This window comes from Protopterus annectens, chromosome 6.part1 (assembly GCF_019279795.1).
Source record: "Protopterus annectens isolate FY-2018-M chromosome 6.part1, PAN1.0, whole genome shotgun sequence".
In the NCBI taxonomy this organism is placed as follows: Eukaryota; Metazoa; Chordata; order Ceratodontiformes; family Protopteridae; genus Protopterus; species Protopterus annectens.
The window spans coordinates 357,542,609-357,556,426 of NC_056738.1; the positions used below are offsets into that span (position 1 = coordinate 357,542,609).

The window sequence follows — 13,818 nt, forward strand, 5'->3', positions numbered from 1 at the left end:
CTGCCCTAGGACTCTTAAAAGATACTTATGGGCTTCAGGCACCCTATAGTACCTATCCGGTTTAACTGGGGCAGGAGGCAAAGAGTCAGGATTCAGGAAGCCTCTGCAAAACATCTTCTACCACATTCAGAACAGGAGGTATAGCTAAAGGCCTATGCTGGGGTAAAAACAAGAATTCTCTAAGCCTCCTCCTGGAATCAGAGAAATCTTGACCTTCCCATTTAAAATGCTCCCTCATGGAATGCAGAGTCTCTGAAAATGAAAAATCCTCAGGAGGCGAAGCTGAAGGAGTAGAATCATCCACATCAGAATCAGAATAAGGCGGATACTCCTGCAAGTCTTCAGCCGAAGACTCAGAAGCCTCCGAACATTGCTCAAAACTCTCAAACTCAGGTTCCACCCTAGGCCTCTTATCAGGAGGGGGCATAGAACCTCTAATCATTGTAATCAAATCCTCTGCCATTTTAGCATATGCTTCTTAGGCAAAGACCCTGAAACACTCGGAGAAACCCCCACTGAAGCTAAAGCAGGCCTGCCTCTTAAAGAAGCCTTAGAAACAGAAGGCGAGGCCCTAACCACCTTAGGAAGAGAGGGAAGAACAGCCACCTGAGAAGCCCCTTCAGGCTGGCCTACTTCCTGAGAGGATACATCCTGTAACAGTAAAGTTTCTCCCTGAGACTCCAAAGAAACTCCTGGCAGAACCTCCGGCTCCACTGAGCCTTCTAAAGAACCGACGTCCGGGACTGACGGTTCTTCCACTCTAGGCTTCCCTGCTTTGTCCTTGCGCTTTTTGGTTGAAGCGGGCGTCGGAGCATCCGACGGCATTTTATAATTACAACGCTTCCCAAACACTAACCTGGCACAGTCTAACCTTCTCTTAATAGTGCGTTTGTTAAACCTAGCACAAGAGCGGCATCCAACAACGTCGTGCTCAGGCCCTAAACAAGGTATACACAAAGTATGGTAATCCCTATGAGGTATCTGTTTCCCACAAGAAATACAGTTATTCACTTTTTCTGACATCCGGTTAAATACTGAGGCAAGAAAAAACCAAAATATTCCCCAACGGGGTACTTAGCCAACTTTGATTCGGTCTGAAACTCTGACTTCAGAAACTTTCAGAACGCCAACCTGCACTCGCAAACACTGCTTCTGCATCGGACCATGCGGCAAAAAAGACTGAGGATATGGCGTCGGTCATGCGCATTAGTACCCTGACGTACTGACGTCAGTCTAATGCGCCGTGACCGACGTCAGCCATATACTTTGGTATTCGGGCCGACTGGACAGCGGACTACCCAATAGTTAGGACTGCAGCAATGTGGAATGAAGAACATCTGAAATTGGACGACGTGGAAAAAGAGGGCAAATAAAAAAATTTTTTGAAGACATCCACAGCTAGTAAAAGCTGACACTAAATGGGGAAATAACAGAAGGCATAAGGACCACACGGGGGAAAAATAAACTAAGATGAATACAACAAAAAAGGTCACAGCTATTGGTGATTTCAAACATCAAAGGCTTAAGGGGCTAAAATAAATGCAGTTTCAGAAATAAGGTAATACTGAAGTCAAACTCAGGTCTGAAATTGAAAAATACCCGAGTGTAAGTAGAGTGGCCCCCAAGGGAAAGGGCTGGATGCAGGCCGCAGAGTATGTAGGCACAAATGACGAACTCAGCAAAACACTGGAAACATTCAGAAGGACCACAGGCATGGCTGAGAGTAGTCAGAAAAACAGGGAAAATAGACTTAAGGTCCATTTTTCTGAGGTACTACCCATATCTTCAGAGCAACTAAAAGAAGGCAAAGGACTAAGGAGTAAAATGAATGCCCAATGAAACTGACTAATGCAATACAAGTCATCACTGGGAATGATAAGGGAAAGCATGGAAAAAACAGGTACATTTCAGGGACCTGCCTCATCTAAACACAGAATGACCTGCACCACTGAACAATGTGTTGGAAAGGGATGTTCCCATGATATACCCAACTTAAATTATGGTATAGGAACTCTAGTATAAAAGACATACATGGATATTCAAACATTAGACACGATGGGAATTAAGATTACATAAAGTAGAAAAAGCAGTAAAGGTGGCTCAGAGAGTGGATGCCAAGTCTTACTATGCAATGCAAGCAGCTTGGAAAAGAAAGGGAAGACACTGCTGGTATTACAGAAAGGCAGGCAAATAGCAGACAGTGATACTGCAACAATTTGTCTGCATAAGGATATATTTTCAGTTAAATACTAAGTTTTTTTGGATGCTACTTCCCCCTCTTTCACAAAGTACTTTTCTGACTTACACAGTTCCATAAAAAAATCACTGTATTCTGTCTATTTCTGACTAGCTTAAAGGGAAAAAATAAGCATTTTTTAAAGCATGCTAAGCAAGTCTGATTATTCACTTTTTGTACTACTACCGGTGCTGCAGTAGCGTTGTCGCCTCATAGCAAGATGTTGTCCCGTTCAATTCTCAGCTAGAGCGTCTTCTGTGTGGAGGCATACGTGAATGGGGCGTGCCTTCGTTGAAGGTTGTGCGTCAGGGCTGGTAACCCGGTACGTAAAAATCCACTACCAATCATTAGCGGACCGGAGTTCCGCAGTGGCGACCCCTAACCGGGAAAAGCCGAAAGACACAAACAAACCAATCAAAGAAGAATCAAGTTTCTGAAAAATGGACTTTTAAGCAAAAGACATGAAAAACTTAGTTCTACTACAGGAATAAACGGACAAGAGACACTAGAGACAGGATGTATAGGCACACTGTTCTATCAAACTTAGCACTGACCAAATTCAAAATATCAGTCAGTCATCCTGGGTACCACACTTCAAGTTCAGATTCACGATGGAATACAGAAAAGTGAAAACTAAACCTCCGAAAATCAGTCTTCATCATACCCATCAATCTCTCAAAATTAAAAACCATACCAACGGCCTTTAAACATTTATATCAGAGGGCCAGAAATAGAGATATTTTTTTCAGAACACGTGTAACTTAAACTTAGTTGATTTAGAAGGAACAACTCAATCTTGGGACAAAACTCATAGTTATACCTAAATCGCAGCACATAACAGGCCTAGTCTCCATACTGCACAACAAACAGAAATGTCAAGCAGGCTAGGAAGGAACAAAAGCCATTTCATTGTGTAAGGAATATCACATGGAACCATGTGAAATTACTGCTGGGACTGCTAGGCCAGTATTTCTTAAGTCTCAACTTATACTTCAGATGAACAACAGTGATGGATGAAATGTTTCCCAGTGACTTTACCTCCATTCTCAGTGCTCAGAGAAGACTCTGGACGTTCATCCAGGGACTGGTTGAAACTTTGCCCAGAGTGCAGCTGGTTACTGAGATCCTGCTCAATCAGCTTCATATCCTCTGAGACAATGGGTCGACCTTTGATCATTTTCTCTTTCAAGTTGTTCACTTCTGAAACACAAGAACAGCAAAATGTAAGCAAAAAGGGACCCCTAACCACTTTCAGTTTAACAAACTTTTATAAGCCAGTTCTGTAACCATACAAAGTGGAAGAAAGTACAGTTTTGTACCTACCATAAATGTAGATGTCCGAACTGGATAGCATCTGCAGTCATAACAAGTGGGTTGTCCTGTCGTCAGGCAGCCCTTCAGTCGGCCGGATTCCAAAGTCCGGGTCCGGCTTCGGCTGATGTCGCACTCCACCCGACGTCATCTCTGTTGGTCTGCGGGTATAAAGGCACCAGCCGACGCCATTTTCCTCAGTGTTTCTTGCCCCAGATGCCAGTAGCCCTCTTGCAGGCTAAAATTTGGATAGATGCCAATGTTTCCAAATAGATAGAGGTAAACACAACAATAAGCATGTATGTACATATACACAAACAAATACACCATAAAAGACTCCCCAACAGCTAGCTATTAGAAGGGTAAACACCCTAGGAGTACCACAGAGGGATGGAGGGAGGGTAATCCTGACTGCAGATGCTATCCAGTTCGGACATCTACATTTATGGTAGGTACAAAACTGTACTATGTCCTTCATGGATGCATCTGCAGTCATAACAAGTGGGTAGAATACCATAGCCAACTAGGGAGGAGGATAAAAGTAGATTATGGTGTGTTTAGGATCCCTTGCAGTACAGCAGTGGCAAACCCTGCTCGGGATCTGGAATATAGAGGCAAATTATAATGCTTGGCAAATGTATGCACGGAGGTCCAAGTAGCCGCCTCAATAATGTCTTTGGTTGCCACTCCTCGTAAGAAGGCTGTGGTAGTGGCTGTTGCCCTTGTAGAATGAGGTCTTATGTTCTGTGGGATTGGTTTTCCATGGAAGGAGTAACAGAATCGTATGCAATTTCCTATCCATTTGGAGATTGTCTGTTTGGAAATAGCTTTTCCTTCCCTTCCTGTTGCATAGGCTACAAAAGTTGGTCAGTCTTTCTGCTATTTTTGTTCTGTCCAAGTAGTAGCGTAGCTGTCTATGTACATCCAAGGTATGCAGTATTCTTTCCCTCTGTTTTGTGGGTTGGGAAAGAAGGTAGGTAGGTGGATTGTCTGGTTTAAAGACACTCTGGATACCACCTTAGGCATAAATGTAGGATTAGTCCTCATGGACACTCTATCTTGGTGGAAGATTAGGAAGGGTTGCACTGCCATTAAGGCCTGTAGTTCTGAAACCCTCCTTGCTGAAGTAATTGCCAGTAGGAAAGCAGTTTTCCATGACAGGTGTTGTAGGTCTGCTGTTGCTGCTGGTTCAAAGGGTGCTAGTGTCAACTTTTCTAGCACAAAGTTTAAATCCCAAGCTGGTAATGGTGGTTTCCTTGGAGGTTTTACATTCTTGATTCCTCTGAGGAATTGCCTGAGCAAAGGGTGCGAAAAAACAGGTGTATCAAAGCTGTATTCTGCTGAAATAGCTGATGCATGTATCTTGATGGAGGAGTAGGACAGGCCTGAATGAAGAAGTTCGGCCAGATACTCCAGAATGTTAGGCATATCTATGTTTGACACATCTTTTCCTCTTTCCGTACTCCAGATGACAAACCTTTTCCATTTTCCAGCATAGTTCCTTCTTGTTGAAGGTCTGCGTGCTTCAAGAATAATGTCTTTAACTCTTTGGGAAAGTTCTGGATTAGCTGCTGCTATGTGATGTTCCATGCAGCCAGTTGCAAGGTTTTTAGGTTTGGATGTATGATGCTGTAGTTGTTCTGCGTTAACATCAAAGGCATCAGGGGAATTGTCCACATATTGTTGGAGACATGCTCCTCAGTAGTGGGTACCAGTGTTGTCTTGGCCAGTTTGGAGCTATCAGGATTATCCTTGGACGTTCTTCCTTGATTTTCAGTAGTACCTTGTGTATCAAAGGAAGAGGCGGAAATGCATATGCTGTTAGGCCTTTCCAGTTGAAAGAGAGTGAATCCACTTTCCATGCTAATGGGTGGAATGTCCTTGTGCAGAATTTTTGAGCTGGTGATTGAGAGGTGATGCGAATAGGTCTATCTGTGGCATTCCCCATTTCTTTGAGATGGTCTTGAAGATGTCCGGGTGAAGCTTCCATTCGTGGGCATCCGGGTGGTTCTGCTTAATATGTCTGCTAGGGTATTGTCTTTCCTGGTACAAATATTGCCTGTAACTGGATGTTGTAGCTGAGTGCCAGGGTCCACAGCTCCAAGGTCATTCTGCATAGGGGTATGAATGAGTGCCTCCCTGTTTGTTGATGTACCACATGACTGTGGTGTTGTCTGTCCTTATCATCAACTGGCCCTCTTTGAGAAATGGTTTGAACTTTTGGATTGCCAGTTTTACTGCCAGCATTTCTTTTAGGTTGATGTGCAGTTGAAGTTGATCCTGTGTCCACGATCCTTGCACGCATTTGTCCAGCATGTGGGCCCCCATCCTAGGTCTGAGGCGTCTGTTGTGATGGTCTGGCTTGCTTGACATCTGCGAAAGGGTAGGCCTGGGTTTGACTGGCATGCCTGAGCCCACCATAGGAACTCCTGTTTTAAGCATGGAATTAGTGGGATTTCTGTTTCTAGACTGTGTCTGTGTTGGGACCACAAATTCTTTAGGTACCACTGTAGTTTTCTCATATGTAGTCTGGCAAATGGAACCAAGATTATGCATGATGCCATGAAGCCCAAGGCCTGCAGTACTTTTCTTGCTGTTAACTTGTTCAGTTTTGTTAGTGCCAAGAAGTATAGAGGGAGTTCTTTTGTTTTCTGTAGTCAGGAATGCCATTTGTTTTACTGTGTCCAATTCCGCCCAAGAATGTCCTTGTTTGGGATGGTATCAGCCTTGACTTTTGTAAATTGACTGTGTATCCCAGTGCTTGTAGCAAGTAAATGACCCTTTGTAAATCTGTTGTCAGCTTGCTTTTGTTGTCCCCTTGTAGCAGGCAGTCGTCCAGGTATGGGTAAATTTGAATTCCCTGAAGTCTGCAATGGGCGATTACTGATGCCAGGCATTTTGTGAATACTCTGGGCGCAGTAGATAAGCCAAAAGGCAATGCTGAGAATTGATAGTGCTCTGATCCTGCAAGAAATCTGAGGTATCTTCTGCAGATTGGTCGAATGGGGACATGCAGGTATGCCTCCTTGAGATCTAGAGTTACCAGCCAAGACTCCTTGCCCAGCATGGGAAGAAGTTGCTGTAAGGTCAGCATTTTGAATTTTGGGACAATGATGTATGTATTTAAGGTGGACAGGTCGAGAATTGGTCTCCAACTTTTTCCTTTCTTGGAACTAGGAATAGTCTGGAGTAGAACCCCTTTCCTTGCTCTGCTGTTGGCACTCTTTCCACAGCTCTCATGTTTGCTAACTCCATTATCTGGCGTAGAGCCTCTGTTTTTTGATTTGGAGGTAGATTTGGCATTCCTCTTTTGACTGGAAAAGTGTGGAAGTGAAACCGTAGCCTTGATCTATGGTTTGTAAAATCCACTTGTCCTTTGTTATGTAGTGCCAGTTCTTTGAAAATAAGGTTAACTTTCCGCCTAGAGGAGCTGCTATTTGTTCCCTGGTAGGCGGATTTAGGTTAAGTCACTGTGGTTGTGTTGATGTAGTGGCAGTGGCTGTGTCTGTGCCTCTGTTGTTACCTTGCCACTGTCTTCCTCTGTAGGCACCTCCTCTGGATTGGTTTCTGCCTCTGGAACGTCTATTCCTGCCCCTTTGAAATTTTGTGGAGTCTGGAAAGGACCAATTTTTGCAGGCCAGTTCCTGCTAAACCTTGGGGTTGAACCTGCAAGAAATCTTTAACAGTTTGAACAGATTTTGCCTTTTCTTCCATTTTCTTCATAACCTGCTGGGCAGATGTACCAAACAAACTTGTCTTGTCCATAGGAGCATCTAGCAACTTAGCTTTAACATGATCCGGTAAAGCTTGTTCCTTTAGCCATGCATGCCTTCTTATCACTGTGCCTGTCATGGCTGATCTAAATGAAGCCTCCAGTGCATCATAGCCACATTTTAAGGAATGGTTGCTAACCTGTTGTATGTTATTTACCATCTCTAATACATATTTCTTATCAAGAGATTCATCAGTGGTTAGTTTTTAGTTAACTGATCCAGCATAAACTCTTGGTATTGTATCATGTGAAACTGACAGTTTAAAGCTCTAGCTGAGAGAGTAGCTGAAGTGTAGACCTTTTTACCCCATCTGTCTAATGACCTTGCTTCCCTTTCAGAAGGAATAGGGTTTTAGCTATGGTCGCGCTACTGATTTGGGGCCCTGGGATATAGTTTCTGGGTCTGCAAGTGGAGCCTTGTAAAGGTGGTGATGAGTATCTGGCACCCTGTAAAATCTGTCCGGTTTGGCAGGGCTGGGGTAAAGAATCTGGAGCGGAGCAAACATCATTGAAAGCATCATCCACCACAGAGAGAACAGGGGTATAGCTAAGGGCCTGTGCTGTGGGAGGTGCAGAAAAGTCCTAAGTCTTTTCTGGAGTCTGAAAAATCCTGTTGCTGCCATTGGAACTGTTCTCGCATGGCATGCAAGGTTTCCCCAAAGGAGAATTCTTCTGGTGGGAAGCAGCTGGGATGGATTCTTCAGCATCAGAATCTTCAAAATTGGAGAAGGGAGCCTCTGGCTGGTCAGTTATGTCTGATTCATCAGCAGAATCATCAGAGGTCACTGGCTCGGGGGGCTCTGCCCTAGGTCTCTTCTCTGGGGCTGAGAGGCCCTGTCTGGGTGAGATTGAGATCCTCTAATTAAAGAAATTAAATCTTCTGCCAAAGTAAGCATTTGAGAACTAGAAGAGGGCCTGGATGTGGGTGGTTTAACAGGCACTGTTTTAGTAGTCTTGGCTGCTTTAGCCCTGGCGAAGGCCTTAATGGACATGGCTGCTGGAGGCCTAGCAGCACCACGTGTTGGGGTAGAAACATCCAAGGGATGGTGTCTGATAAGTCAACCACCGTAGTGGGTAAAATTTCTGAGGTCGTTTCAAGAGATGTAGCAGGGGCCTCAGTTGTAGGAATAGGTTCAGCTGTACTTTGTTCAGTTTTCTCGGTTTCGGCGAAACCGAGACACTCGTTTGCTTGACCATGGTTTCGGCCGAAACCGCGGGCCGCGAGTGTCGGTCTTTATCATTGCGTTCTCTGCTAGATTGGGTAGTCGGAGGATCCGACGGCATAATGTACGCAAAAACAGAACCGAAAAACTGTTCTGCAAACTCCGACCGACGCCTAAGCGTTCGTCGGTTGAAAGAAGCACAGGCCGAACAGGCTGCTACGCCGTGGGCTGGGCCTAAACAAGGCAGACAGTAAGAGTGGAAATCTTTATGAGGTATTTGTTTCCCACAGTTTAAACAATTGTTAACTTTTTCTGACATCGGCTGAGCCAAGAAAGAGTCCCCAACAGTGTACTTTGCTTTAGAAGTCTTCAAGTAGTATTCGTAGAAGTAATCTCTGGATCCGACCGACCGGCACTTGCGAACAGCTTCTGCTTGGCCATGCGGCAAGAAAGACTGAGGAAAATGGCGTCGGCTGATGCCTTTATACCCGAAGACAAACAGAGATGACGTCGGGTGGAGTGCGACATCAGCCGAAGCCGGACCCGGACTTTGGAATCCGGCCGACTGAAGGGCTGCCTGACGACAGGACAACCCACTTGTTATGACTGCAGATGCATCCATGAAGGACATTTTCATACATTTGCTCTGGCAGCTCTATGCCATTTATCTTCTCAAACCTTTTGTAACAATCAGTCTATCATGTCTACTTCATGCATATATGAAATACATTCCTCTTCCCTACCCTCTCGTGATAAAATGTTTCAGGAAATCAACTACTAAAATGATGACTTTCCCTCACAACCCAAAAACGTTTTCTCTGCAGCTTCACTGCATTTTAATTATTTTTCCTTAGTATCTCTGAAATAGGCTTCTAAACATGAATTCTCTGTACTCACCTGTGAAACATACTCCTGTATGCTCATGACATTCCACTCTCAATTGTCATTCTAAAATGTACTCGTGGATTGCATTTTGCCTTTTCAAATGATGCTGCAGTAACTCCATTAAGCCAGTATATTTTGTGTGCACATGTAAGTTTTATGCCAGGAACAGACATACAGTATTCTAATTACTAGGCAGGAATGAAACAAGCTGAATGTCTAACTGGCTGACAAAATCATCCAGCAGATAGAATGTACAGGTTAATTATCAATGGTCACTAAAAACAATGCTGACAGCAACTAATGCACTTTAATCTGATACTTGTCAAAACATCCCAATAAATACAACTGTCACCCATGAAAGGATGACAAAATATTACTCAACGTGTACATTAATAATGCTGATAATGTTTTATTAGATAAATGTTACTCAAATAATGCAGGTCAAAAACTAGTACAACTGCACTGTGAAATTCAGAAGTGGTAGGTCTTCACACAAGCAAGCCAAGTATCCTGAATATTTCATAACAATGGAAGAATCACTTTAACCACATAATAACATGCTTCTCAGCAAATCAGTATGAATACATTCCATTCTGCATTACACAGGTCTCTAAATCAACACCCATGTGACAAACTAGATTTGCACAAAGACAAAGAATGCAAAGCTGCCCTGCAGCATACACTTGCAGCAAGACTGACACATGAGCACACTGGTACAGTTGGAGTTATTAACTTATGATAACAGTAGATGTTCCAGTAGATCACTGCTGTAGTAGCAATAACTATATGGGACACATCCTACCAAGTATAATCAATGTCTGGTCAGTCTATAAAACGTCAGGCTCCTTTCTTGCACATAGTATGTCCGCTCTTAATGCAAGAATATGTTATTGTATAAGAAGGAAGCAGTGCAAGCCAAAACTCATAGCTTCTAAACAGGGAGGCTGATACCTAAAACTCTAAACAATGTCATGTCATGTCAGAAGTGCAAACATTAAAAGAGGGATACCCCACTCTGGCTTGAGGAAGTACAGGAAAAAAGGGATGGAGAAAGGGTGCTAGTACTGCAACGGTCATCTATTCAAACATCTACTGTTATGGTAACGTACGTTGTACAACTATGCAATGTTCATTGGATCACTGTTGCCACAGTCATAACCACATGGGATAATTCCCAAAGCACAGGAAGAAAGAAGAAAATAGAGAAGGGCTAGAGTTCTATAAAGACACGTCAATGACCATTACCCTTGATCAGACTACAAGACAAGATCATTCACTTTCATCTACAGACTGGCTTAGCTAACCAATCCAAAATGAGTACAAAACTCACCCGGAATAAATCCTCCAGGCAAGGTACAAGCTAAGTGAGAATTTATTACAGAATTCATTAAAACCTTAGACACAAAATAAGAAGTACAAGTACTCGGGAATATTTAGAACATACAGATAAGCACTTTCATCTACAAAATGTTTAGACTTCTTCCTGTCTCTATTATGCTTAATCATTAATTCCATCATCTCACACCCATGTCTGTCATACATCACTTTTTTAATATGTAGGGTACTTGAGTCATATAGCATATGACGTGAAATATTTTCATAAATTAGGATACATTTTAGCCCGAATTTGGAGCAATAATGTATTATTAGTTTAAGATTTCATTGACAGTTGCTGTTATTTTGTATCTTACCAAGAGAATGTGTTTTAATTTTAGGTACATTGTTTTTCAGATTCTGAACTTGACATGTAATTCAATTTTATAAAATGGCGGCATGACATCACAACATTATAAACATATTGTAGACAAAAGCAATTATCTACATGTTCTAAATATTCCTGAGTACTTGTACATTTTATTTTACGTGTCTACGATTTTAATCAGTTCTGTTATAATTTTTCCTTTAGTTCATACTGCATCTGGTGGATTTATTCATGGTTAGCATGTACCTATCATTGCATCCACTTTACTGAAAATACACACTTCGGATATCTGACTGCAACTGGCAATGCCAGCCATAGGTGAAATGAAGCCCTAGACAAGGGCCTTCATGGTGGCCCCTGTTACAGTAGTCCTCCTGCACCTCCCAATGTCTCTATTCTTTGCCCTTAACCTGGCACCACACCACTCAAATATTTTACTTTCATGTTTTTTATTCATACGTTGTTTTAATTTTTTAACTCCTGCTCATGCTTTAACATAGTCTAACTGACCAAGACTCCATTGCAATAAGTCTGAAGGAAGCAACTGAATCAGGCTTGAAGGTCTGAGGGTTGCTGGACTACCAGAAGTCATAGGGTTCTAGATGCTCTTAAGTGCATCTTACCGATTTGGCCTGAACAAAAAAGTCACATGTAAGGAAAAAAATTAACCTCATTTTTTTTTTCAAGGAAAAGTAAGTTATGTCTGAAGACAACAAATACCTTAGCACTCCAATAAACTGAAAAGACAAATTCTTGCAAGGATATACAAATCTTACCTGGAAATAGTGCCCAGCGCACCACCCCCCGCCCACAAAAAAGAGAGAGAGAACTACTTTGTGTATTCAGCTGGTGTTAAGATTGGGATAGAAATAATAGGACAAATGGCCAGAGGTATGTATTACACAGCTTAGTGTCTGTCATGAAACCAAAGCACATGGATAAAAAACAGACAGAGACAGGGAGTACATACAGACTCCATACAAAAAGCAACACAGCCAAAAACTCAACCAGGGAACCAAGTGGTATTAGATAGCAGCACTTTGTCAATGATCAGTTGCTAGAACGTACATCCAACCCAGACCACCAAAAACAACATTCTGAGTACAATGCTGATGTTTAACTATGATGTAAACTGAAAATTAGGGTGAACAGTTCCAAGCAAAGATTCTACACTACAACTCTTCCATTACAAATACACAGTTTTTTTCATCACAGACAATTCACATACTCATCAACTTACCCAATTTATTGACTCTGTATCTCAGATATTAGACTGTATTAAAACAGACCAAGTAAAGTATTCCAGATGGCTATGCACAAATACATACTACATCTACAAACTCAAAACGACTGCTTAATCTGAACAAATAGTGTCAATTACTTTTATGAACAGACAACCCCTGTGCCCAGCAATTAATGCCGATGTTACTGACTGTATACACCTCACATATCAGAATGCAATAAAATAAAAAAATTGGTCACAGTAACTTTAACCACCCTACATATGCACAGACACAGATGGAACCATCAATTACATCCATTTTTATGGCTGGGACTGTTGACTTCAGATGTTTGATTTTGATCAAATGAATGACTACATACATAGATAACTGCAACACAGCTTACTAATGTTAGAATACAGCATGTGACCCACTGCAGCTTAACACATCTCACCAAAAAAGCTCAAGAATCAAGGAAAAATCTAAAAAAATAATGAGACAATGGACCAAAATCAGGGGCCAATACTTCCTTTACATGCTTAAAAAAGTTACAATAACAGGCTTTGCATTAGCATGATTTTTCTAAAGGCTATTAAGTCTGAAACTCAAATGGCTGTCATTATTTACTAAACAGCAACTTCTCACTGATTTGCCAGAACATTACATAATTATACAAGAAAACGTACCAAAATAGGAGGCAAATTAGATACAGTTGAGAGCTTCTATGCCCGACCACTGTACCTCCACTTCTTTGCTCAAGAATTCTGGACAAATCAAACACTAATGAATGGACAAAGACCCAAACTCAGAGAAATTTTTTAAATATAACATACTTAAAAAGTTAATACAGAAAGAAGTTTCTCATTAGCATACATTTCCTGAACAATGTTGTTGTGTCTTTCGGCTTTTCCCGGTTAGGGGTCGCCACAGCGAAACTCCGGTCCGCTAATGATTGGTAGTTGATTTTTATGTGCCGAGTTACCAGCCCTTATGCACAACCTTCAACAAAGGTATGCCCATTCACACATGTATAAAACTGTAACGTCTGGCTTTACTAACTGTAATTGTCAGTAATTTACCAACATTTTTTTCAAAGGGCAGGGCAAAATCAGATACATTCTCAAAACATGGGACAGTTAAGAGCATCTATATACACACACACACACACACACACACACACACACACACACACACACACACATACACACACACACACACACAAACAGAAGTAACAATCAAATGTAGCCACTAGAATGGCTGTGTCTGTAGAGTTCAGATGGTTCGATTGTGACCAAATGCCTGAAAAAATACATAACTGCCACACAGGAGTTTATCTCCTTAGCTCACTGTTGTCAGATTATAGTGTGCAACTCACTACTTCTAAACATCTTGGTCAGTATGTAAAGAAAATACTAAAAAATAATGTCAAACAATGGACCAAAATCAGACATAAATTGCCTTTATATACTTAGAAATTCAATAATAAAAATGAATGACCTTAAAAGAATAAAGCTTTAATAAACTTCAAA

The 13,818-nt window shown here is 41.9% G+C and overlaps 1 protein-coding gene across 1 annotated transcript in view; it reads right to left on the reverse strand.

Annotated features, from left to right (window-relative positions):
- ATG2A (autophagy related 2A) overlaps positions 1-13,818 on the reverse strand; it is a 2,853,001-nt gene that overhangs the window by 2,233,036 nt on the left and 606,147 nt on the right. Inside the window, exon 8 of the mRNA XM_044075772.1 lies at positions 3,275-3,436. Within this exon, the coding sequence (XP_043931707.1) occupies positions 3,275-3,436 (162 nt within the window). The remainder of the gene's footprint in view (positions 1-3,274; positions 3,437-13,818) is intronic.